General features: G+C 43.1%; 1 protein-coding gene across 7 annotated transcripts in view; it reads left to right on the top strand.

The window, feature by feature from the left end:
• RARB (retinoic acid receptor beta) overlaps positions 1-26784 on the top strand; it is a 335127-nt gene that overhangs the window by 289813 nt on the left and 18530 nt on the right. For all 7 annotated transcript variants that reach the window (XM_052797965.1, XM_052797957.1, XM_052797949.1 and 4 more), the window contains one exon: positions 23026-23186. In XM_052797965.1, the coding sequence (XP_052653925.1) occupies positions 23026-23186 (161 nt within the window). The remainder of the gene's footprint in view (positions 1-23025; positions 23187-26784) is intronic.

Below are 26784 nucleotides of genomic sequence, written 5' to 3'. Positions count from 1 at the left end.
ATTTCAGTATACAGAATAATCTGTGCTTAAACACTACAGTCCTGTGTTTGCTTATTCTGCCCTTAAAGGGCATGCAAAAGTACTTGCCTATGGACTCCTTTTGAGCTTTATGAGCGTTAGGCACACATGTCAGAGATGAGATGAGAAAGGGCTGCCTAGCCAGTGTGATAAGTAAGGTTTTAAGAATGGAGGTACAGTGTTTTGGAAGAGAAGAGGTGCTGAGCATTTCTTGTATGCTTTTATCTTGTTTTAGAGAATGAAGTGAGATGATAAAGGAATGCACCAAATTTGCATTTCTTTATAGGTTGTTTTGTTCGTGTAGGGGAAAAAAAAGTTATCTTCTACCCCATGTTACTCCCCAGATCTGATCAAGAGAGGTCAGTAACAAGACTGCCTCCAGGGCAGGAGTGGAGCTATTTGCCTTGCGATAGTATCTGCAAGACCCGCTGAAACTGGATCCCACTAGTGTAGGGACTGCCTTTCATTGTGCAGTCCCTGTTGCAAAAAGTTTGTGCTCCAAATAGACAAGACAAAGGGTGTGAGGGGAAACGGCTTACTGATAACTGTCTTATCATCCTACAACAGGGCAAAACACAGCTTGAAATAAAGCCCTGCTGTCTTTCATCTGATCCCCCTCCTTCAGAAACTGCTGAGCTTGTGTCCCTGCAACCTGAGCTGCAGCTCTCAGTGTAAGAGCCCGGAGCCAGTCCCTCCACCAGCACTGCATCAGGTTTTGGGTTGGTTGTATGGGTTAGTTCATGTGTGGGTGCTCAGGAGCATGTAGGTGCAGCTGAGGCTCTGATCCCCACTCCAAACCGTTTCTATCCTTCTTACCCTTCCAGGCTGTTAATTTTTTTAATTAACATGTAGAGACAAATGGTGATCACACAGGATTTTTTTTATTTTTTTTATTTTTTTTTGCTGCTGCTGAAGTGAGAAGGCTGCTGAGGCTGACAGTGGCTCATTATGTGACAGAGAGCCTTAGGAAACTAACCTTTGCCCTTCTTTTACGTGATCTCTAAGCTGATGTTGAAGCACCATCCTTGGCCTGACCCCAGGTGTCAGCAAGAAGCACACTGTTGCCTGGATGCACGGACCTTGGTCCTCGGGAGCTGGCGAGAGGTCATGCGTACCGCGCTGCCTCCTGCAATTAAGGCAGCACGCGGGAAGCTGGGCAAAACTCTCGAATAATAATGGACTCTTTCAAGCAGGATGCTGGAACATAGGCTTTGTAAGGTGAAGCCTGCCCTTAAAGAAAACCTAAACAGGATTTATTGCAGGGTACAAGGGGGAAGAAAATGGAGCTTCCTTCTGCCACAACTGCTCAGCTTAGCCCAGCAGCTCTTCCACTTCCATCCTCTTTTATAAAAGTTGCAGGCCACAAGGACTGTCACTGTGCTTGACGGTCTTTGGGGTCCCTCTCAGACACATACCCAGCACATATACCGGGGTGTGATGCACCGAAGCCCTCTGTACTGGCATAAACCTCATCTGCAATGAGCTCTAGTAAAGCAAAATTACATTTATAAAGGCACAGAATTACTGTTCCAGATTGCCTCAGCGCACTGAAACAACGTTCAGATTTGTAAATCTGCTTACAATTAACCTCACTGGAGGGAGGGAAGGAGGAAGGGAGGGAATGCAGGGGAATTACCATGAAGTGGAGAGAATCCAGTTTTTGTGCTCTGTATTTGTTTTTTTTTAAACTTGCACAGAAACGTCTGTTACTCTTTGTCACAGACTTCGAAGTCTTACAATATTTAAATGTTCATGCTTCTCGGAACATATGATTACATTCTGCTACTGAACAACAGAATGAATTGATTTACTTATTTTAATTCTGGCAACCAGGAACCATCAACTTGAAGAACTGTCATGTTTGTATTTTTTATTTTATATTTCTGTTTCATTGTCTTTCAGACTCATTAGTGAAACGCGATTCCATCTCCAATCAGTGGTGGCTAAGTGGAGGGCTAGTCTGCATAGTTGTGTTTGAGAAGTTCATGCAGATTCCACTGATGTAATTTTAAAGGGAATTGGTTAGAATGCATGAAATCTTTGTTTAGATGCTTTTACTCAGAACTGAACTGGGGTTTTTTATTCTTTTCAGCCAGCAGAAAGTACTGGATTTAAGAATTGTTTCTGCTTTGCTATGGGCTAGATTTTTAACTAGATGCCTAAATACCACACAGTGGCTGGGGGCTTTTTCAAAAATTCCAATGTAGTTGCCTTGCCTGCTGACTTGCCTTGCTTTCTCGAGAGGCATGAGCTAAATACCAGAGTGGAAATCACAAAACCCTGAATTCTGTTCTGGGACTAATTCCTCTCTCTAAACACTACAAGCTGATCAGACTAGCTTTCCTATCTTCAGAGGTAAAAATAATAAGTGGTTTTACAGGGGCTGGGAGACCTTGTATTGTAGATGCTTTGAAGGTGAAAGATGTAAACTGTGAAAATACCAATGAAATTAAGAATTTGAGTATACAGATGGTGGGGAAACTGTGCCCAAGCCATACAGATCGCAGTTTTTTCATTCTGTTCATTAAGGTTGGATTGGGGATTTTTTTCAGTTGCTGATCAGATAGGAATGCGTGTGTTTATTTTTTCAGGCTGAGAAATTGGGAACTTTTAAAAGCCAATGCCAAACGCTCAGTATCACTGATGGGGAGATTTTTTAAGATGAGAGCAAAGCCAACATGAAGGGTCTTCCTGCTACAAAAACCACAGCGTTCTAGTGTCAGTCTGTCCTCTGCCAGAGATAATGCACACTTTGTTATGCTGGGTGGCTGAAAATGATTTATATACAATTAAAATTCTCTTGTAGAGAACTGAGTTGTACTTGTTGCTCGTTGTTTCCCATGGTTAAACAAACATCTCTTGCATTTCATATCGGTTTGGTGTCTTCAGAGAAGCAGATCTGCTTTTCTTTTCTCCTTTTGGGGTCTGCCTCTTTTGTGTTCTAGCCTTTTCCCCTGATTTTGCATAGCTTTCACTTGCCAGCTTTAATGTTTAAAGGAGCAACTTAGATTGAATGTTATTATTCATAATTTACTCTATGTTCTGTGAAGATGGTTATGTAATAGCAGTAATTGCATCAACTCACCTAATGAGCTTTCCCTCCAGTGCCATGTACAGCAGATTAATAGCCCATGAATTCATTTGCAGCTCGTTGTGTTTCAGAAAAGTATTTCAGGCAGCAATTAATAAACTGCTAAAGAAAATAACATAAAAAATGATTTTTTTTATTATGTTAACTCTCCAGCTGAACAATTTATTGGCACCTTTCGTGATGCAGCTAAGTAAATTCTCTCCTGATTCCTCAAGCAGATCGTGATTATTGAACCCTGCTCAACTCAAGACTGTTTGTTAATTAGTCTGATCTTTATATCCTAAAATGTTAGGGAAAAGTATGAATAGCGTCCTAAGGTTCTCTTTTTCTTCTGTTCATTGCCTTTTAGGCATTACACAAATAGCTGTTACTTTAAACCGTAACACGCTAGTGTTGCAAATATTTTTTTTTTCCCCTTTCTTGCATAGAAAACCCGTAATTGTGTAAGCTAAGAATTGAAGACCCTGGCCAATAAACAACCCCTGGCACCGTTTCTGCGTTGCTTGTTGTCGGCTCCAGCATCCCGTACCTCCCAAGTGGTGGGACTGAGCCCAGAGCACGGACCCGGGAAGGGTCAGGGGGTGCTGCTGCCCTGCGGGAAGATAAACCAGGGGTTGAATGCCACTGGGGAGGGAGATGCAGGGTGAAAGGCACGGAGAGGAAGGGAGAGCAGGCAAACTCCTGCGTTTTGCAGTGTAAGAGGGAATGAGGTGATTGAGCCCGATGGGAGAAGAGCAGCAGTATGATGCCAGGGCTGCAGCCACCTCTGTGGGAGAAGTATCTAGGGGAAGACACCATTGAACATGGCCAATCTTGCCAGGCTGCCCTCGAATTACTCTTTCCATCCTTTTTTCTTTTTTAATGTCTTTATCAAGTTTTTCATGTTCTATGTCATTTCTTGTTCAAAAAACCCCAGTTATCTCTCTCCCCCCAACTTAATCCAAAAGAAGCACTAGGCCTTGGCTTGTCTTCTAAAGTAGTAAAATATATATATTTTAAAAAGTTTTCCCTCATTTTGGGCTCTTGAGGACTGAGTAAGCATAAAGGGAATTCCTTCAATAAGCTCATACAGAGATTGATTACATGTCCTCAGCTGGAAGTTACATTAAGACTTATTCACTAAGGTATAGCTACCGTGGTGAACTTTTCATCGCTCTCTGCTGTCTCTATGACAACACGGATCCTGGCAGAAGTTACCAGGGCTCGTGTGCTCTCTGCAGCCTTTGTCTGCATCCATCAATCCTAGTCCTTGGTGACTGTAAATGACCCTTTCTTACATTTTTGCTTAACAAGGTGTTTTATTAAAGTTGTGACACTTCTAAAGTTATTATGCTAATCATTTGTACTGCAGTACCTGACCATGCTCTGAAAGAGATGTGCTTTAAGAATGGAAGAAGTGTCAGTTAGATGTTAGTGGACTTTCTGAACGCCTGTTGATCTTGTCCTGTGGAAGAAATTCAGCTGAGTGGTACAGAGTCTTTGTACAAGTAACTTTTCTTTCATTATAGGTGAAACTCAGAGATAACTAGAGCCAGTGAAAGGTGTAACACACATACAGTCTAATTTCTGCTTACACCTGCAGCACACTCCAGAGAAGTATGTGTTATTGTACAGTGGCTCTAGCAAAGTCCTCAGACTTGATTGAACCCTTTCTTATTTTAAGGGAGCACATTTCGTCAGAGCCTATGGAGTGGCTAATGCCTGTCTGTTGATGCTAGCAGCTCAGGTTTCTGTGGCAGTCCTGCCACATGCCACCTCCTCCGGAGGTCTGGCTCTTCCGTGAGGACAGTTAGTGGCACTGACACAGGCAGAACTTCCCATTTTTTCATTTCATACCTTTGGGGTTTTTTAAGAATCATCATGTGCTTTCTTCAGTCAGTTTCCCAGTAAAAGGTGTTTGGGACAGGTATCTCTTACAAAGCTGCTTCTTAACATGGATCTAGCTGTTTCTATGGCCTTTTTCTGTTATTTCTTGTCCCCCACTTTGGTTTTGGGGCATCTGTGGGGGGGTTATAGCTTTATTCCAGATTGTACATATAAAGACACTGGCTCTATGCATTCATGTTACCACTGCAGGTAGCCTTTGCCTCTTGCATTTAGTATCCCAACTGCTTTCGCGGCAGGCCAAACCCTGGGTTATCCTTTCTGCCTTGTGCTGTGCTGGGCAATGCTGCTGTAAGAGCAGATGGGAAATCTGGAGGTAGCCTATCCCTGCCCAGTCTATGCGCTCCAAAGCACGGGGCTGAGGCCACGCTTGCTTGGTCATGCAGACATAACTGCTGAGACCCCAATCCCATGACCTCAAAAGCTTTGTTTCAGAGCTTCCATTCTTCCTTTATGCACTCAGTTCACTGCTTCATATTCCTCATTCGGATCATTTTCTTGTACGGGGGCATGGGGCATCCTTGACACATCTCTTTCTCCTAATTGCCATTGTGCCATGCGGGTTGAGCTTTCTATACTGGCACCTTGTGGTTTCACTGCTATCTTTTTTCTCCCTTTGAAAGCTTTTTTTAATTTTGGGATGTTGAATTGGAAGGATGGAGAAATGTCGATAAGTATCAGTCTGGGAACGAGCAAATTGCCAGTGTCCTGACCCTTGAAGCTAAACATGGCTTATTTGGTTGTCAGGCCAACCTGAAAATGTTATCTACAGTAGCCAAGGTTCATGAGAAATGCAGTAAATTGTTCCCAAGAGTTTTGGGAAGTCTGAACTGCAGCAACCCGAATGTGCCTGAAGGACTCGGTATCAGAGGAGACACGTATTTGGTCCTTCCCCTTCGAAGAAACATATGTGAGAACGCGTACATCTTCCTGATGGTTTATATCTGCAAACCTACTTCTTCGTTTTCCTGGTGATCGCTTTACCGGAGATGGTCTTGCATAGGATAGGTGCCTCTGCAGAAGGCAAAGAAACAAAGCTGATGCTGGCCTCTCTCTGTGGAGAGCAACTCCTGTGCTGATGGTGTGGATAGAAAGCAGGCGCTCGGAAACCAGTAATCTCCCAAAGATGGTTTAGAAAGATCTCTACATAAGTAGATGAGGCCATGGATTTCCCTCTGCTGCTGTCAGGCTCTTACGGCTTGCTTTCATCCACTGTATGAATTGTTATAGCAGAGGGAGTTTTCCATTGCCATGCCTGTGATAAGCCGGCTGACATGTTGCAGCTCCTCCTGCTGGGATGCTGGCCCTAGGACTGTGCTCTAAAAATAGCCTCGATTTGTTTTTAGTTTGACTTGGTATCACATGCTCGATTTAAAATACATCGGAACAGTTAATCTCCAGTTCTTCAGCTCTTGCATGGAAAGTGTACAGGATTTTTTAAAGTTAGATGGTATACAAGCAGTAGAAATAACACCCTTTCTATCCTACCTTAAATAACACTCGGCTGTTAATATTAATGAAAGGAAAAAGAGAGATCATAGGGTGTTGGGATTTTTAATTTCCTTTGGCCCAAAGTGAACAGCAATGGTTTTGCCCCATCTCACTTTACTCCAGTACTTGTTTGCATGTTTGCATGTTTCTGAAAGCTCTTAAATTTTTAAATCTAAGTCTTATGAAAAGTCTGTCAATCTTTCAGAGACGACGGCTCTGAAAGCTGACTTTAACAAGTTGTAGCTTAAAGCCCTACGGGCGATGCCTGCGGCTGATAGGCATTTAATCAGCTGTAGGATCATTTCTCAGTGCCGTGCATCCATAACCAGTTGCATGTTGTTGATATAAACGGATTTGGTAGGTAAATGTGAGGAAATTATCTGACTTTTGGAGACATTCACCTGAATTTCAGAGTTAAAGCTAAGTGGAATTCTTCCTTTCCCCTGGCAAAAAGTGCAACAGAAAGCAAACATGCTTTTAGTTGGATTACAGGCATGGTTAGTCATCTGACAGACAGTTTTAATGGAGTCAGAAAGACATGCTGGGGAAACATGCTGACCTACTTTTCTTTCTTTCTTTAAACTTTTTAGCAAGTGAAATGTTAATTTAAGAACTCCCCATAAAGTTAGATTTTGCTGACAGCTCATTTTGTAATTAACTTATTTACGCTTCCGCTTGGGGTGCGATAGATGGTTTTGGTAATGGAATTTCATCAGGTTGTTTTTGTTTCTGTTAGGAAATTGGGTTACATCTGAGAAATCCATGTTCTTCCCCCTTTCCAGGGCAAAGCAATCAGCTTCAAGTTAATGAATGATTTAAGTCCAATCCTTTGAGGGAGGACTTTACAAACCATTTAAAATGACAGACTAACAAAGTATTACATTTGTATCATTTTCAATACATAATCTTTTTAAACATTTTTCATCTTTAAACTTGTGGGAAGAGGTATTACTAGCAGATAGCGTCGTGCATTTTGCATTTGGGATTGTTTTTTCCCAATGTTAAGTAGGTCGATGCTCCACCGTCGGTGTTTTCTTGGAGGCAGAACTCGGTGTATTTAAACCTGGGAAACACTTAACCATAAAACTTGAGAGCCTGAAAAGAAAGTATTAAATTAAATAGGAAAACTTAGCAGTGAGGGTGGATTAAAACATCACAAACAGAAATACTAAATTGAATGATACTGGAAGATAAGGGAAAACTTTTTAAAAACGCTGCAGGCATCACTGCACTCTCTCCTATAGCAGTGGGCACACATGCAATTCATCAAATGGCTCAGGGGTGCCAGGTTACTGCCTCTCTGGCACAGAGATGTGCTTTAGTCCCTTGGCAGCTACAGAGAGTTTTGGTGAAGACATCACCATGTGGTTGAAGGAGTGGGAGAGGTCATCATTCCTTGACTCACTGGTCAATCCAGAGACACTGTTTTCACCTGCTGTCTCCTCCTATTTCCATCATTAGCAGGTTTCCCACTGTCAGTCAGCCCTGGTGCAATGGGTGCTGCTGCAAATCCTTTGCTTCTTCCCATCTCTCCTGAAAAAAAGTTCTGGTTTCCTTGTTTTTATTTTAACTCCCAACTAGCTGGTTACAGTTTGCATTATGGAAATAGTAACACAATGTAAGAGAGGTGGAAAAAATGGAAATTGCCAGGAATTGCAGGATTTTATGGGGAGTAGTATTACATTTCAAAGAATCTACAAGTTACGTGTGCTCTTATGAAGTGTAATACTTTTCCTTGCTTTCATATGTTGTGTACTTTTAGAGGATGTTCCAGTGGCAGAGTAAAGATTGAAATTTATTTTTTATAATTTTAAAAATTAAGTAGGAGATGTTTATTTTGGCTAATACATGAGAGTTTTTTCTGTATCTCAAGAAGACCAAAATTGGCACTGCATGGGTTTTAGCCATTTTGTAACCTAGAGGCATCAGTAGAGGAGGCATCAGCCCAGGAAGACAAATCAGCAGTAAATGAACATCCTTATGGGATGAGCTGCTGCACCTTGTGTGTTCAGCATCCCTGCCTGCACCTTAACTGTGTGAGCTGCTCCTTACATACAAGGACTGTCTTACCCCTGTTTTTCTTACCATAGCACTTCTTCTAGGTGACCTGGGACACAGTTTGTTTTGATTCTAGTGGAGAGACAACAGGAAAGAGCCACTGAAAAGAAGTGTCACTTCTGAAATTTCATCAAGATGGGTTTTTTCTGATACAGAAGAATCATTGATACTGGAAGGTGGAGCATTAGATTTAGTGAAGCTTGAGTTCCTCTGACAATATTGGTCTGCCTCTGTTGGGCAGGGAGCAAGCCAGGGCTCTTGTATTTTGGATTAGATGTCTCATGAAGACGGCTGTGGAAGTCCAGAGCTCAGTGTATGTTTGGTCTCGTAGCCCACGTTGTACAGTGCCATGCTGTCTGGTTATCCCATTGAGGAGCTCAGGGATCAAACCCATATGATCCAGATCCCTGTAACAAGTGACATGGAGAACTGTTAGTTCAGAAGAGCCTTTTGATGGCATTTTTCTACAAGGAGGATGGTCCATTTGCCCCTTTCTGTAATCTGGAAGAGAACCTCAATGCACACTTTTTTTTTTTCCCCTCTTTGGATGCCTCTTCAGGTTAATGCTGCTACTAAATCAGAACATCCAGAAAATAATTTTAAATTGAAGAGGAGTGCAAATAATAAAAAAGAGGTCAAATAAGAGCAAGAGGATAGTTGTTATTAAGAAAAAGAAACCCTGTTATATTCAGCCCTGTCCCATAATAAAGTGAAAAGTACACGGGGAGAGAAGAGGATAAGCAGAAATATTTTATTACTTTAATTCTGCAGAAGGCTTAAATCCTGCTTGTCTTAAAGAGAGAGTCAAAGTTTTCTCTTGGCAACTTTTCCTGTTGTTTTGCAAGTCAGTTACAGCTATTTCATATGTTTATTAGGAACATTTTTCCTACTAGAATTTAAGCATGGCAAGGTGTGAACATATATAAAACCATACAGATACATCAGCTGCCTCCCACAGGGTACGCAGTATTAACCCCCATGAGTTTTGGGGTCTTCTTTCTTGGCTGGGGGGGCGAGGTGGGGAGATAACCCTATGGTAAATGGGCCTTGTAGTAATGGAGGAGGAACATTTAAAAATATTCTCTAGAAACCAGGGTGTGGGAAGAATAAGGCAATTAAGAGGAATCACTAGATATCCTGTCTTAACAGTTTATTATATATGTTTTTAATGAGTATTTAATCTCTAATGCTGTGTGATGGATTAGAAAAGAGAGGGAGTCAGGCCTCTTTCTGTGCATACTTTTATGTTTCCCCTTCATCGAGCATTTTCTCTGGGCAAATTGTTTAACTTGAGCTGGTTGGAGGTGTTCCAGCACAACAGAGCTTCGCTGAAAAATAACACTGGGTTGAATCCCAAAATGCAGAGTTGTCAGCATCGTGTTGCATTCAGATTTGCAAAATCTCGGGGTGAATTACGAGGGGGGCCGTCAAGGATCCTTGTCGGTTCCTGCCCTCCCCACCGTACACCCCAGGCCCTGGCGGACTTGCCTGCGCGGTGTCTGCCACATGGCCTGGGGCTCTGGGGCAGTCCTGCAGCTGGTTGGGGAGTTGGGTGTTCATCGGCTCTTTCAGGAACTGAATAAAGCTCTGCTTTTGGAAATCTGAGTTTTCAGCCAGTGCTTCCCATGGGGGTTGTAGCCCAGGAACAATATCGCGAGGACCTCATAAACAGCCTTCTGTAAGCACGTCTTGCATCAGGAACTTGCCGCAGTTGTGGAGAAGACCATCCTAGCTGGAAGGAGGTACCGAACCTGCGTACGATGAGTTCAGGGCCCAATCCCACGTGTTGAAGGACATGAAAGATTTGTCATCGGCATCAATAAGATGGGGATAGAAACCACTAGTAATGCCAGTTAATCCTCAGCTGGGTAGTCTTTTGTAATGTCAACTGGGGACCAGCACCCTCATTTAGTTAAGGACCAGCTGTGTGTTGAATTCAGACTTCTTGCCCAGCCCTTAGCTTCCCTTTCAGACATCATCTCATGTCCAAGTTGCATCCTTTGTTTTCATAGAGAAGTCTGGGAAAACTAGGTCAGTTTATCCAAGTAGAAATTATTATTTTATTGAGTTAACTCTGTGATGACCTGCTGCCTGTTTGCCTTCTCAAAATGAACTCCCTTGTGTGCAGTAAGTCTTGTGCTGGAAGTTGCAGAGGCCTCAGTAATCACTTTGATTTCAAATCAACAATAAAAAGGCTGCTTTTTTTAGTATCTTGCTGTTTCCTGGAAACAAGTATCTGTCTGCTTTGCTCCTTGTATGATCACTACATCAGGCTGGTCTGGTGTACTGTGAAAGCACTTAATGTAAAAAGGTTATGTGCTGGCTTTACAAGGGATATTTAAAAGATCTTATGGAGAAATCAGGATTTGATGCTGCTTGACCCTGTCTGGCAGAATTAAGCTCTTTAAGCCAGTCCTGTAGTTACTAGCATGCCTTCTTTTTTGAATAATCTGGTCCACTTACGCCTGCTATTTCAGAACTTAAGTCCCAGACAAGAAAGCAATTTTTTTTTTTTTAAATGAAAGAGTAGTTGGAACGTATTTTAAAAAACTTCTTTGGCATTGTACATAAAAGATAAAATATATCAAAATAGACAGTCTGATAATTAGGTGCAGGCTTGTGGAGTGATTCATGTCATAACGTGAGTGCTGAAACAGCTGAGGTTGCTGCAGGTGTGTTAAGGGAATTCAACCCCGTAATGCCATGATGCTTCTGCCACTACATAAAGCAAGAGTATGAATGTCCGGAGAGCCTGCATTAATAGATGAAAAGCAGTATTTCTACAAGTGAATTATGGATGGAGCAGTGTTTATTAAACACACAAGCAATAGCCTTTGTCTCCCAAGCACTTTTTGCTTTGAAGAGTCATGTTAAAGCCTGCTGCTATCCCAGGCACAGACATCCTGGGCGTGAGCTGGGGCTTCGACTGCTGGAGGTTAAGCCCCGCTGGGGCTCAGTGCCGAGTTATGCCATGCACAGATGGAAAGGGACGTCCTGCCCGAAGGAAAACCTGGGAGGCAGAGCATTTCAAGTGCTTCAGCTCGCCAGTGTAGCGTTTCAGGCTGGGCAGTGGGATGCTAAAGCTGAAAGTGAATAAACTTGTTTGCCTGTGTCAGCAGCCAGCTTCAGCAGGGCTTTTACAGGAATCTGGTGACATTGCCAGCCTGGCACTCCTGGAGCCTGCTGGCTGGCTCCGTGTGGCCTTCCTGAAATCCTGCATATGGAAAGAAAAAGAAGTCCTCTGACCTCCCTCTTTTTTTTCTCCTTAGGTTACAGTTTGTGAAAAAAGGACGATGTAATCTCAAAAAAAAAAAAAAAGTACTCCACCCCAACAACAAATTTGCAGATTGTTTATTCTGATTGCTCAGCTTTTGGGAAGAGAAAGGAAGTAAACAACACGCTAAAATGCAGTGAGATGCAGTAGTATTGTTTGAGCATGTTATTTTACTGTTTGATGAATCCTTTCTTTTAGTATTATGGCAAAACAGTTTTAATGACAGGCACTGTTAATTAAAAAGTCTGACCCAGCTGCAGACCAAGCCCACTGGCAGGTGCAGTTGCATGCCCACCAGCTGTGTTGGACCGCACATCGGAGTGAGGCTTAAACGGTAAACTTTTTTGGCTGATCTTCTGGTGCTTTTAGGTCCACCTGGTTAAGTAATACAGTTCTTTCCTTCTCTTGCTCCTGGGCTGCCTCTTCTGGCGGAGCAGGTTGTTCGAGGGCAGCTCCAGCCAGCCGGGAGGGGAACCCGGGCAGGGAGGTTGAGCATGGCTGTGGGGCCGCAGACTCTGTGTGTCCCCAGCCCACCACTTAGGGGGCCAGCCCTGGCACCTTGAGAGCTGAAAATAACCTCCTGCTCTTAATTGTATTTATTTTTCTTTTTAGTAGTAGGAGTATCAACAAGCCTTTGTCCTTAGGAAGGAATTTGTGTAAGTTCATAATGGCGTGTTTTCCATGTTAGCTTCAGAGGAATAGGTAAATACAAGCTGAGCTATTTCTTTGCTTTTATTATCCCTGGCCTAGTGGGAGGCCAGGGCTGCAAGCTGCCGAGGCTGTAACGCAGGCTAACACTGCGATTCAAGACTACGGCTCCCTTTCTTAAAGCGCGCTGGGAACAACTGTTCCTCCGCCTTCATGAGCTCAATTTACGGTTGCAGGAGGCAATGTGTTCTTTGTGCTTGATGAAGTACACCGCGCACGCAAGCCTCTTCAGATGTGTTGTCAGTTGGCAGCTCTCTCGCTAGATGCACCTTTACACAATTGCACAAGGCACCAGGAGGTACAAATGTGAAATTTAGCCTTGGGGGCAAAACAAAGAAATGAAACTTAGGTATGAATGCGGTGTTATCCATCTGCAGATACAGATATTAGACCTGATCTCCCACTACGCTACTGTAGTTTTACACTAATAAGACTCTGCTGTGATCAGTGGAGTAGCACCACTGCAAGACAAAACCAGCAGTGGTGATAAGTTGGGCTGGTTTTTTTAATTCTGGTGAATAACATAGGATTGAACCCTGTTTGGGGAAAGCCAAACTGCATTCACTGCATGAAACCAGCCATAATAAAAGGGAGAAATGCAGGTGGTGTGCCGTCTTGGTATTGCTCCTGAACTTCTGTTCTTCCTTCTGGGGAGCCATTGCCCTGGGTACTGAGCAGCCATGCGTGAGCAAAGGGAAGGGGTCTTCCAGCTCACCTCCTTTTTTTGTAGCCCTTCCATTTGCTGTCCCATTAAGTCAGTTTTATCGTACGTAATCAAAACTTGTCCTGTGGCTGAGACTCATTTATTACATTGAATGAATGTGCTTATCGTGGAAAGTTGTTTTGTTGAAGGAGTCTGTTAATGGCATTGTCAAGAAAGAGGTTGCAATTTGTCTTGGTAGGTAGCTTTTCACTTAAGTAAAAAGCAAGTCGTGTTCTTTTCCTCTGTGCATGTTAGGATGAGAAATAAAATAGCCGCAGCAGGTTGAAGCGTACGAAGTGCTACAGTCAGGCCAGGCAGCGGGCAGGAATAGAGTGCAGTGTCTGGTCTTAGTTTATAGCCATGCACTTCCCTGGCCATCAACAGTCCTGGATAATGCCCAACAAATTGAATTGATGACTTTGGATAACCCCAGCTTCTCCTGGTTGCGAGGCATCGTACTACCATGACTGTCTCCTAAGAGAAATTAATGTAATATCTGTAGATGAGTAGACTGATTTACCTTTTGGTGACCCTGAAGAGAAAGGTCAGGTTCAGGATATTTTTACCTGTAATCAGTTACCCATAAAGAGTTAGTATACCAGGCTTCAAGATTCTAGCTCAAAAGGGCAGTTGCTTTGAGAAGGTAGCTCAAAAGGGCACTTCAACAGCTGAAATCAGATGAGACAGATTTAATGGCCTCTTAGTGATTTCTGACTGAAAGTTCAGAGTTTGAAATTTAGGGATTTTTTCTTTACCCAGCCTATGGTAAAACAAATGCACTATAGCTTAATAGAAATTTAATTTCAGGCTGAGTATTTAGAAGTGTTTTTGAACTGCTGTATATGTGCTTGGTCACTTCAGCTGTGAGGAAGAGAAAGAATAATCACATTGTATTTGTGGTCTTGTGTATTTTTAGCTAATGTGTTAAGACACTGCAATTCCAGAAAAGCCGTCCTCCTGTTCCCCAGAGTATTTCAGTTTAACCAGCTGTATGCAGAATTTTATCTAGACTGCCACAGAAGTTACTAGTAAATCCACTGGGATTTTGGCAGCCGAAACAGTAGATAGTAAGCACAATACTTCGTGTCCCTGAGGGGTTTAGTTTCATGGGGATTCTGCCGTAGGCTGATGCTTCACAGTGGGTTACCGGCAGAAGCCCTGTGAGTTTGGGAAACCTCCCTGGATGGAGTGATTGATTCCCAAAGCTCCTTCCCATTCCTGCACTGAGCAGGGAAAGGGACAACTGGCAATATCCACTGGGTGATGCTATTACTCTGCAGACCTGTTGCAGATGGCATGGCAGATCTTAATAAAAATTGCTGGTTATACGTTTAGAGTAAGGACGCAACTGATATCATACAGAATACTGAGAGAGATGGGGCAGGGCATGAATGAGGAGGGAATCACACGTGTAGATTAATTCAACAGCAGCGCAAGATGCACAGGGACATTGTGGGACCTGCCTATAGAGATGCTCCATCTTGCACATGGGAATTTCTGGCTATATTAAGTAACTTGAGGTGATGCCTATGTGAAATACAGATGGAAACATATCAGTGAGTAAATTTTGTCTAGTGGGTATGGCTAGGCTATTTCTATTGCAGATATGTTGGTGGGCCTTCACAGGAAACATTAGTGATTTATTCTGCGTGCAATTGTTAATGCTAACAACCTTCAGTGGCTCTTTAAGTGTCAGCTGCTAAGAGTGTGTGGATTATTCTATTTCACACTGGCAATTAGTTGATGACATTAAAGCACTCTGAAAATGGAAATCACAGGGCAAATGCTATTTAAACAGTTCATCATTAAATGTATAATCGCGTCTCTCTGCCTACTTTGGCTGCAATATGTAGGGAGATGGTAAGGGAGACCAAGGAGTCTGCTTTCGGTTCAGCCCCTGGTAGAGGTGCTGTGCCCTGTACATCCTGGCTCTGACTCAGCTGCTCCTCTTGCTGTCTCTTCTGCCTGCCCACACCCACATGCCGCAAAACGCATTTTCTTCTAGTTTTGTTCCACTTGTTTTCTGTCCTTCTGGTTTTTTGCAACCTCTTAATTTCTCAATTGTTCTTAGGACCTGGTTTTAGGGGCGGGTGGAGGGAGGGTGTTGGGGGGGGGGGGGTGTTTCATTTGTATTTCTGGAGTCCTGATTTTGTTACCATGTTTGGCATGTTCTGCACAACTTGAACCGGTCCTGAAATACTATAGTCAATATACAGGTAAGCATTAGCTGTATATTCATACACCTGGAAACAGCTTATGGACTTTGGGGATTTTTTTTCCTTGCTGAAGTGCTTTATGGAGCCTTCTGCAACATTCAAGCCAAATCCGCCTCTAGAACAATTTTTTTTTCCTTTGGCAGAGTTTTTGGGTCTTGGATTGCCAGTTTTAGATATTCCAAGTGTGATAGCTGCTGGTTTTGCTTCTGGATCTCTTAAAATAAAAAAGAGAAAAAAAATCTTTTCTCTTAAATGACAGTAAAATTAAATAATAAAAATAATAATTTAAAATAAATTAAAAAAAAGAATACCAAAGCCATACCTTTCAGCTATCTTCAAGGGGTATTTTTCTCAGCCTGTTGTTCTGCACTGGCTTTCCAGTTTCAGTCCCACGTCTGAGTTCAGTGAGTACTGTTTTTCTTCAAGGGACTAGAAACCGCTTTTTTGCTCATTCCATCTACTAATATTTCAGGGATGTGACAATAGCAGGTGCCAAATTTCATGTCAAAAATAAAATTTTCAGGCTGATAGAATCCTTGAAACCACAGATCAAGTTTCAGGCTAGTTAAATAAAGCTGTAGAGCATCCATTTGTATCATTCATTCATATAATGAAACCTGTTCTTATAACTCAGTTCCTGATATATTAACCCCGCAGTTATCCTCATACATAAATGGGAGATGTGTTGCTTTCGTCGTTTTTAATAGGATATAACCATATAAATCCCCTGTGCATGAATGGAAAAATAGAGGCCCTTAGGCTATACGTATCAAAGGTCTCCCCTATACTTACAATAGCCTAATAAGGTTATTTTGGAGGCATAGGTAATCACTCACGGACTCCCTGTAGCTAGTGATTCATTGTTCACTACTGAAACATTTCTAAATGAATTATGTTTTAAACAAGCAAATCCTTGGCCTTCTCTTTTATGGGGGGGGAAAAAGAGAACTGGAGGGACACAGAATTCCACCATTTTCTGCATTAAAATACACTGCTTGCTAGTTAAAAGGCCCCTGGTATTTGAACCAATTTAAATGTACTATCGTGCTTCTTGCTGTTTTGATTCCATTAATGTGTATTTCTGAATTTCACGTTTTGATGAAAATATTATTGTTGTCATTAATTTGATATTTAGAAAAAACTGTGGATACAAGAGCTCAGTGCAATGAATAAAACAGTTGGAGTTAACTGTCCCTGGGGATAGAATCAATCACTGTTGTAGAAGAGGGTGACATTTAAAAAAGAAACTCAGAAGAAAATGTCATGCTTAAAAAATTAGATTTAAACGCACTAGCTCCTGATTGATTTTTATTGCACTCAGATGGATACACTGATTGATTATCAGCCTTACAAATGTTTAGTACCTTTCTCACTTCTCTAATAATCAGAATAATCTAATTTTCAATGTCATTTAAGCTACCATATTCAAGGTTATAATAGATCATATTTCTAATAAAACATAGCAATTATGTAATGAATAATACAAAGCTGCAAGGCAGAGTTCAGATTCACCTTCCTCAAAAAAAAAAAAAAAACCAAACAAAAAAAAAAACCACCAGTGGCTAGAAGAGCCAGCGTACGTGAAGGCAACTGACAGGACGAAGTCCTCTGGATTTGTAGTGTTTTCCCCTGCTGTTGAACTGAAGTTCCTGGAGCGTTGGTCGGGGTGCGTTTGCCATAGCTGAACATTATTTCTCAATAGGAAACCAGGGGCAGGCTTGAATTCTGTAATATACGTGCTCGCTCTGTGCCTGGGGAAAAATGATAGCGCGCCAGGTGCTTATGAAATTTCTTCATGATTGTTTCTGTGTGCTCCTGTTAATTTTGATACGTGTCTGTAGGGAGATACTATCTCACTTAATTCAAGATGTTTTCTTGTGGCAATTGTACCCGACAGCTGACATGGTTGATTTCTCTGAACCAGCTACAAAATATGCAGGTTTCAATGTGTGTTCAAGTTTTGTACTTGAAGCCCCTTACATGACTGTGTACTTGTTATTGGCTTTGTCCTTTAGAAATGAGTTTTGTGTTTGAAACGTGCTTTGCCTCCAATCGTTCTCTGTATGTCAAAGCTCGGTTTTGGCATGGGAATTCGTTTTAACATAGTTTCCTGGTCTTTTTAAAGCCTGAGCAGTTTTGCCGAAAAGAAAACATTCTTTCATCTGGAAATCATGACCTAGGAAAACCAATCTGTTTATAACTACCTGGTGTTCTGCATATTTCAATGCTGTGTTTGGCTTGCGATTGCATTGCTGTTAAGATGTGAACAGGAGTCTTACCATTCTGAATTGGTGGCGCGCATCAGTTTGTCAAGCACGATTGTGTTGCTTTCAAGGTGGTTATTTTGTTCCTTTTCTTACGTTGGAGCCAGGAAAACCAGCCTCCTTGAGCTCCCTCATCTCTGTGCCCGCTTCCACCAGCTCCCGGCCGTGGGAGCTGACTGTGACGTGCAGCTGGGTGCTGGCTCTGTCCATGGCGTTGGAGAGCCTGGTTCAGCAGCAGCAGCATCGGGGGTGCTAAGTCTCCCTTGGTTCGAGGTTCTCCAAGGTGACTGTTGCGAAAGACGTCCTTACAGACCGCCATTCGTTACCATGAGCACAGTCTATTGAAGGGTGATGGGGAGAAGGGTGACGTGTGGGGCATTTATCCTGGTGGATCAAACTTGGCAGTGGCGGTAAGTAAGCATTTTGCATATTTGACTGAAATTGTCCACGGCTGCTACCTTCTGACAGAATTAGAAATTTTTAGCAGCTGCTGCTGGGATTGGAGAAGTCAGGGTGTAAAGGAGCTGTGCAAGACTTGCGGGTTTCCACCCTAGCAAGCAGCTTGGTGCTCCTGGAAGACCTGGGTCCAGTGCTGAGCATCGGCCCCACTGCCCGCATGTGGCACCATTTGCCTGCGACGTTGGGCAGCCCAGGCTGCCTGGCGTTCGGCAAGGGATAGATGGCTTCCCGAGGTGCGGGAGAGCAGGTGGGAGAGCCAGCCTCTGCCCGGAGGGGAGAGTTGGCAGGTCTGTGGCCGTCCTGCCTCAGCTCACCTCTGATTTCTCTTCTCATCAGCGTTCGCAAACAAAAGGAGTCTTTGAAAACCTACCTTGCGCCCAGTGCTGTGCAATTACTGACTTGCTGTGTGTGCTTTATGGTGCTTTTGAGATTTGTTAGCTTAACTAGTAACTTCCAAAATATTTAGGGACAAGAGAAGCGTGGTTTTACAGGAATGCGAGCTAACTGGAAACACTAGTAGTTGTCACTGCGGGACCAAAACCAGTTAACTAGTACACAGAGTTCTTCAAAGGTCACAGGGATCTCCGAGAAGCAAAACTGCAATGATAGCATTTCAAGTCATGAATTTATAGCTGATTAATCATTATAATATATGAAAGGTGCTGTCTAACAATCTTCTGGGCATCTGGGGAAGCACAGGTTGTGCAAGTAATTGGAAAAACAGCATTGCGAACTGCAGGTTCTTCTCCCCGGAGACATTTGTGCCACTTTCGACAAAGGGGAGTACGAACACTCGCTATCCATCATTTTACCTGATTATCTAGAAACTGCCTAAATCTCTTGGGCCAGATCCCAGACTCTTCTCAGGCCAAGTGGTGACTAAGTTTGGTGGACCTGAGGGGCTTGCGTTTAAGACTGGACGATTCCCAGCATTACAACATGCTTGAAGTGATCCCGCTCAAGCAGGAGAATTGCTGCGTGGTTGTTAAATGAGAGCGCTGGGGTCCTCCGAGAGAAGCTGTTTGTGTCTTTCCTATACTTAGTTTCATCTACAGCAGTCCCTGCTTTTCTTGAAAAATGCATCCTTCCTCCCTGCAGCTTTTGGGCCCTGCCCATCGCTTCCAGCAGAAGTGGGCAGATGTGTCTGAGGCTAAGGAAAGCGGTGGCAAACCTGGGGTGAGGAGAACAGACTGGCTGGGACAAGAGACGATGTTCAGCCCCTCTACCACGAGGTTAGGGCGATGAACGTTGAGGGTAGGGGCCGGTCCTTAAAGCTAAGGCAACAGAAAGTGCCTTCGCCAGCTTACGAACCCTGCCGCGGCTGCCCGGGGGTTTCTGGGTGTGGAAGCGCAAGTCCTGGCGTGTGTGTTGAGGGGACAGGGAAGCTGTCACGGGAAGATGGATTGGAGCAGACATGCTCAGGCGTGGGTGTGCGTCGCTCAGCAATCCAAGCAGTGCCGAGACGTGGCTTCCTCACATATCAAGACACACCTTTTTTCATTCTCTTCCTCCACACCACCACCTTACTTGTTTTCTCTTAGTTTTTTCGACTTCCAGTGTTTCTCACGGGGCAAGAGAGCTTCCATACTGTCCCCTGTCGGAAGCTCCTAAACAATGCAGCCATCAAGTCAGTATTTAGTGCACAAGTAATGAAATTCATAACCTGAGTTTTCTACGGTGGCATTAACTGTGACACGGATTCATCACTGGCGTATCATCATTAAAAGGCAGTGGAATTGCATCGGGGATTGATGTGATCATATGCATGTAAAGATCAAGATACAAAAAGGTGTGATTTATGTAATATAAGCATAAGCTGTAATCTGAAACCCTTCCCACATGCAGTGTGACAGTTCCTGTTCCCAGAGCAGTGATGGCTTTTAAATTTACTGGGTAAATATGTATGTTTATATGTTTTTATTTAACTCTTTTAAACATAGTGTTGTCTTAATCTTTTTCTCTCTCTCTTTTTTTTTTTTTTTTTTTTGTGGAATTATACTTGTAGTTAAATCTGCGTAATAGTTCAACATTACTGAAATTCTTTGTATTTTTGGAGCCTGGTGTTGTATGTCAGTACTTTATTATGTTATCTTACAGAGAATATAGAAACGTTGCCATGTCCAATGCAGCCTTAGCGAAGGCAAATGTAGGAAATATAAAAAATATACAAAAAGCAAGAAGATAAATGTTATTCGGGTTTTATCATTTTATTATAAAGGCTATTATCATTTTATTATAAAGGCTATCGGAATCGTAGAAAAAAGGTAACGGTGAACAAAGCGTTCCTAGTTTTCAGGACATGTTACTTCTCCCTTTCATACTCTTTAGTGATTTGCGCCCAAAAAGAAAGATTTGGCGATGTGGACTGACCAGCAGCTGTGCCACTGGTGGCCTTTGGAGGGGAAGGGACTTCAGGTACAGCTGCAGGGGAAACTGTGCCAGGGTAGCATGGGAGCGTGGTGCAGTTCCTGCCAGAGTTATCTCCTGGTCTCTGGGAGCTCTTGGCAGCTGCTCCGAAGCCTGGCCTAAATAACGTGTTTGTCTTCCACAAGGAGTTCAAAGCTATTGAGACAAATAGTTGCTGAGGCCGCCTGTTTGGCGAATCTGTCAATCAGCTCGCAGAGCTATAAGTAAATGGGGCTTTATTACAAAGGCTTATTGCTCTTTGCGGTTGTGTAGGAGTTTACATAATTTTCTAAGGGGCTCTTTTATCTCCCAAGTACAGCAGTGATTAGGATTTACTTCTGGAGTGTGGTGGCAGTTTGGAGCACTCGAGACGTACGTGTCGGTCCTGGGTGTTTTTTCAGTGCAAGAGACCGTACTTGCGCTCTGCCCTGGGGTCCAGCGAACAGATCAGAGCATTAGCTTTAGGGAAATATTTGTAAAAGGAAGTGGGGGGGATCCAACCCACCCCCCCAAACCTGACTACACTGGTAGCATTGAACCTTCACAAGAAGGTACTTTTTCAGTCCACCCTTCCTGGCCTCCTTTGAGTTTGTGTTACTCCAGACACCAGAATTGATGGTGTTCGAGGTTAGGCTTTAGTCTGGTGGGGTGCTCAGTGTCCCAGCCCTGGTCCAGCAAAGCACATAGCTGACTTCAGCGCGGGTCTGTTCACACAGTTAAAGTCAAGTTCATCCTTAAAATATCGGCTGGATTGGGGTTGGAGTTCTCTCAGTTGCAAAGTCAAACCTTTAGTGAGAAAACCAGAGCAGTTAATCTCAGGGAGTATGTGCCTAATGGCCTCATGAAAGAGCAACAGTATTCACTGCATCTACCCCTTGTTTTCTGTTACACATATTACATTATTTCTGTAGATGCCCCTGACTTTGCGTTCCCACCCTACCATTTTCCTATGTTGTTCTTCATTTTGTCTCAGAAAGGACACCCAGAGGTAAATGAATCCAACTGTGAGTCATTCGTTCTTGAACAGATACTGTAAGTGAGACTGGATTGACACCTCTTCTTCCTTCCGAAACGTTCACCATTCGTCTGCTCTTCATGATCATTTGTGGTTCACAGGCATGTAGGAAGCAACCACAGAAGACGTGGAGATGGGCCTGGGGAACCTACAGGGGAAAACAGCTGGCATGGAGGTGACTTTGGGCATCTGCCCATTTTGCTGTGCTTCCCTCCCTATGGCACAGATAGATGTGCTTTCTGGGGTGGGACAGTACAAATGAGAATCAGCAGATCTTTGGCCATCCAAAATTCCTGGCCATCCTCACGTGTGCCAAACCCACCACCACACCCTCAGGAGTTTAGGACCTTGTTTTGAATATCACGAGGTTTTGAACATGAGTGAATGTGAGGATTGGTTTTATTTGTCCAATAATATTTAGTCTTCGGGGTGTTTAATATTGACACGGAGTCTTTGGGGAGAGGGATTGATTCTGCTTGGCTTTGTTGTAAAGCCTTATGCATCTGGTTACGCTTAAGACGTTAGCTTTAGCTAACAACAAGCCTCTTGATAAAATTCACAAGTACTGGCAATACTGTGGACATAGACTTATCTCCTGGGCATGCTTTGTAAAATTAAGCTATTTTCATTAAAAGAACAAAGAGTAGCATGGTGATGGAGCAGCTGTCATATTTTATTACAAAACACAAATATGTGGGAAATCAGTTACAGCATGAGTGCTGCACAATGCTTATTTCCAGTAATCCCCCATGGCCGGGGGAAGGTAGAAGGCTGATCAGAGTGCAGGAGCAGATGGCAAGCAACTTTAGATAGTTTCACTGCCATTTTTACTCTTTCAAGTGTTTGTGCTTCTCCTTTGATCTTCAGATCTTGAGTTTAATGTGTTTCATCTTCTTTCATTTACTGTTTTCACATTTAACTTTCCCTTTAAATAACTTTTGCTTGGTGGAGTTTGTATTAGTATGGGGTTTTTTATCTTCCATACTGAGAAATTTAAGAAGAGAGACAGTTGCTGTCTTTTTTTAGTGTTGTTCACATCCAGTAAAATACCAGCTGCATTACTGCAGAGGACTTTGCCATTCACCATGTGCAGCTGTAATGGTACAATGAAAAAATCGCACCCAAAGTTACTGAGACACAGTGCATGTGAAGTTGCAGTAGACTTTCTTGGAAGGTAGATACTATGGGAGTGTGATGGCATGTCCACAACAAACACCTATGAAAGTTTGGTTTCATCATTATCCATTAAATTTAATTCTTACAGTTAAGTAATTAAGCTTGTGTTAGTATTCTCTGTGTGTGTAACATTTTTATCTTCACTTAAAATAATTTATGTTTGAAATAAAAGCATTTTGCAGTGTTTTGAAGTAGAGCAGCAAAAGCAACGTGGGGTGATCTGAATAACGACATGTGATCTGTGTCTCTGCTTTTTCTACAGCCGTCAGAAATGACAGGAACAAAAAGAAGAAGGAACCTTCAAAGCAAGAGTCCACAGAAAACTATGAAATGACAGCAGAGTTGGATGATCTCACTGAGAAGATCCGAAAAGCTCACCAGGAAACCTTCCCCTCGCTCTGCCAGCTGGGAAAATACACTACAGTGAGTATGGTTTGTGACACATACATTCTGGATATGCCTGGATGACGTGAGTTTTGCATTGGAGGCTTCAGGCATTTCAAATAGATGCAGGAGTGGATGCGCTCCTTGCACCTCCTTAGCCATGAAAAAACACAGGTATGCATGCAAATGCACGCTCAAGAAGAGATATTGCACTTAACTGTAAGCATTACTTAGCGGTATTGTGAGAGACTGTCTGAAGGATTAATCCAGGCAAGAGACAAGCTTGGAGTCCACGAGTCAATTACATGCCATCATTCATTAGAAATTTGTTGGCTTCCAAAGACGTGATCTCTGCTTGTGCGTCAGCAGATTACAACTTTGCAGGTGTAGAGAGTTCTTAAATGCTGCTGGATTACTGGTGACAGTCCCAAAGCTACCAAGGTCAAGGAAAATATGAAATGTCTAAATAAACTGGTTTCCAAAATGCTTATTTGCAGTTTATTCCTCTTCCAGTCTACTAAAATACCACAAAGCAGCAAAAACTTCTGCTGCTTTTAGAAATTAAAAATCAGCCACCCATCAAGTTCAGTACTGTGGGAATTTCTCTGGAGGATAAGTCAGGGAAATAATTTTTTTCTATACATATATGTGTTGCTAAATACAGGGAAGGTCAGTGATATTTATTGATTTGAGAGAGAAAATTCAATGTCAAGTTTGCAAATGCAGTAATAAAAGTGATGCTAAAAAATAACTCTTAGGTAATCTTCAGAGTCTTGTTGGTAGAGGTATGACTTTGCTGGGTCTGGTCTTGCTGTCGGTTGTAACATCACTGGCTGTTTCAGAGGGATGTGCAGAAGGCTGCTGCCGAGACCAGGAGTTCAGGAGTGGCATGGCTGGGGCAAGGAGACACCTGCCCCCATGGTCCTTGCCCTCCAGCCCCAGCTGGAGGTCTGGGACCAAGGCCCAGACACCAGGTGAAATACCTCTCTCACTGGATTGCTCTCTGTTTTGAGTAAATGCTCTGCTACTGAAACAAACGTTAAATTTCTCAGCGAGTGATCTAGGCAAATCCCTGTGTGGCATTAATAACGACTGTTTTAGTGAGCAGGGTGCTATTTTATGGCATACTTATCTATTTACAAAGTGCAAGGTTCAAAACTCTCAGGTCTAGGTGTAAGACTTTGTATTTAAGTGCAAGAAAAGCAAACGCATATGGTGTGATGTTAGAAAAAAGCATGTTTTTCACGTTGCTGAAAGTATTTTCACAAACATTTTTCACATTTAGTTTTGAGACCGACATAAAATGGTTAGTACTGGGGAAGGTGCCTGTCCTCTGCGCGCTTCTCTGGTGCTAGCCCTGCTTGGGTGAGATGTAGTCAAAACAGTCAGCGTAGGCGCGCTGGTAAATGTTGCACAGGCAGACCCCAGGGACTAGTGCAGCGTGCGAGGCTGGAAGCTCGAAAGCAGCCAGCTGGTGACATAACGGAAGGCAAAGCTGGAGGTGGTGGGACTCATAGTGTGTCTTTTCAAGGATATTCCTGGGTTAATGCCCTCCACCCCTCCTCTCAGCACGTGCAGTTGCATCCTTGTTTTGGAGTGAATAAAGTCTTCCAAACAGGCTCTCACACTGCTGCAAACACAAGAGCGCTTCTGAACAAGTGTGAAAAAAATCTTCCGAGTTCAAAGACAGCGAGTTTATGCCTTGGAGAAGAGGTGGTCATATGTATGCAGCTGGGACGCGTAGCCAGGCTGGTATGCGTGCCAGAGTTTATTGCTCACAGGCTGCCTTGCAAATGGCCTGGCTATACCAGAATAACAATATATCGGTATACCTCCCAACGTGAACGTGTTGGTACGTGCTTTTGCGTTACCTCTGAGTTTGCAGAGTGCGCTGCAGTTGGTGCGACGGTACTTCGTACTGGTAATTGCCAAAGAACCTGGAGGGTTGAAAGATAAACCTGGGCTCCTATATGCTTGCATTATGTATTGGATGCTTAAGGATCATTAATATTTTAGCTCTTGAAATGATACAAGTGGATGAAATTGGAGAGGGTCTTGTTGCATATCACGCTCCCCGCTGATGCCTTCGTCCTTGGGTTCCTGCTGACCCCCACGGTGAGTTTATGTCCCTGTTGGAATTTCAGAGCCCTTACTGAGAGCACCTGGATCCAAGTAATGAACAGATGAATCTGGTCTCTCTGTGGGTCCCGAGTAACCATGACCTGACCGCACTCTCTCTGAGGCTGGATATTGGTCATATTTGTATCTCAGGCTAGCTCGGGGAAAGAGATTTCTTGTTTTTATTGTTGGCCAGTTGGAAGTCCACAGCGGTTAGCTGCACGTGGCTGAAGTCTCTGCTGCTTTGTCATGGTTTGGTACTATACAAGTTGCAATAACAAAATGATACTGAAATAGTTATTTTTGGCTTACCTTGAATCTTTGAGAGCAATACAGCTTCCTTCAACAGCTGCGTCAAAACTAATAGCGACGGTGCTAGATGCTGTTGTCTTGGTGCATTCTCATAGTCTCTGTGTGAAATGCAGAGTATTTAAATCTCTCATCTAGCTAAGGTCTGGTGACCACTCCAGCTTTTTAGGTAGGAATTCAGTGTTAAGAGCTCATTTTTATGAACACGGTGTGTGCCCAGCTGTGGAAGGGACAGAGTACTGCTGGGGCTGGAGTAAGGGTCATCCTCATCTCCAGCTGCCCATCAGCCCAGGAGGGGGGGAGAAGCCTCTCTGCAGCAGCGGAGGATCCAGGAGGATCCAGGAGGAGGAAGGTGTGTGTACTGGTGGGAGGAGCACAGCTTCGGTGCTTGGACAACACCACCAGCTGCTGGTCAAACAGCAGGGCTCAGGCAATATTTCCTTTTGAGACATTTGAAATAGAGACCAGAAGTCACAAAACAGGAGCACGCAGCCCTTTTTCTAAATGCTGAGTCCAAGGGGAGCTAGAAGCCTATGCCACTCTACTTTTCTTGATAGTAACAAGCTAGTATGCGTAGAAGATTGCCACCAGTCCTGCTTTTATGCCCAGTTCTGCAGGCTAGCAGTCATGAAGCGTGGCGTGCTCATGCTGTGGAGCGTACAGATTGCTTTTGTAACCTTAGAGGTTTTTATTTAATTCTTTAAGCAAGAGGTGAGAAGTGAGTGTATTGAATCGATGTGGATTCACTTGAATTTCATGAGCTTTGCACTTGCGTACCAATGGAGACAGTGGGCAGAAGAAACTGTTCTGGAAGTGTGGCCCCTGTGTGCCTTCGGCTACGTGATCGTTCAGGCTGATTTAAAACATGATTTTGTTTGTTGCTAAAAAGAGCAAAGAGTTTTAAGTATAAGAGAGCAGAGTAAAAAAAGACCTTGCAGAGATACAGTCATAAAAAAATCTGTTCAGACATTTGGCTTGCATATCTGGCTCCTCTCGCTCTTGAGCACTGCAGCCTGCATCTCCCAGAGGGAAGGGTTACATGGTGATTTTTTCCTCCATTGTGTATTTTTACCTGTTCAAAAATGGTTTTGGAGAAGCATTTTCAATTACATTTTTTTTTATATCCATCTGCTCTTTAAAAAGAAAAAGTGTCCCTATCTGTAATAATTACCATACTTTGCATAGTTAATAAAAGTCCACTTAAAATAAT

Source organism: Harpia harpyja, chromosome 1 (genome assembly GCF_026419915.1).
Source record: "Harpia harpyja isolate bHarHar1 chromosome 1, bHarHar1 primary haplotype, whole genome shotgun sequence".
NCBI lineage: Eukaryota > Metazoa > Chordata > Aves > Accipitriformes > Accipitridae > Harpia > Harpia harpyja.
Note: the sequence above shows the minus strand (reverse complement) of the source record. Positions and strands in the feature narration are given on the sequence as shown.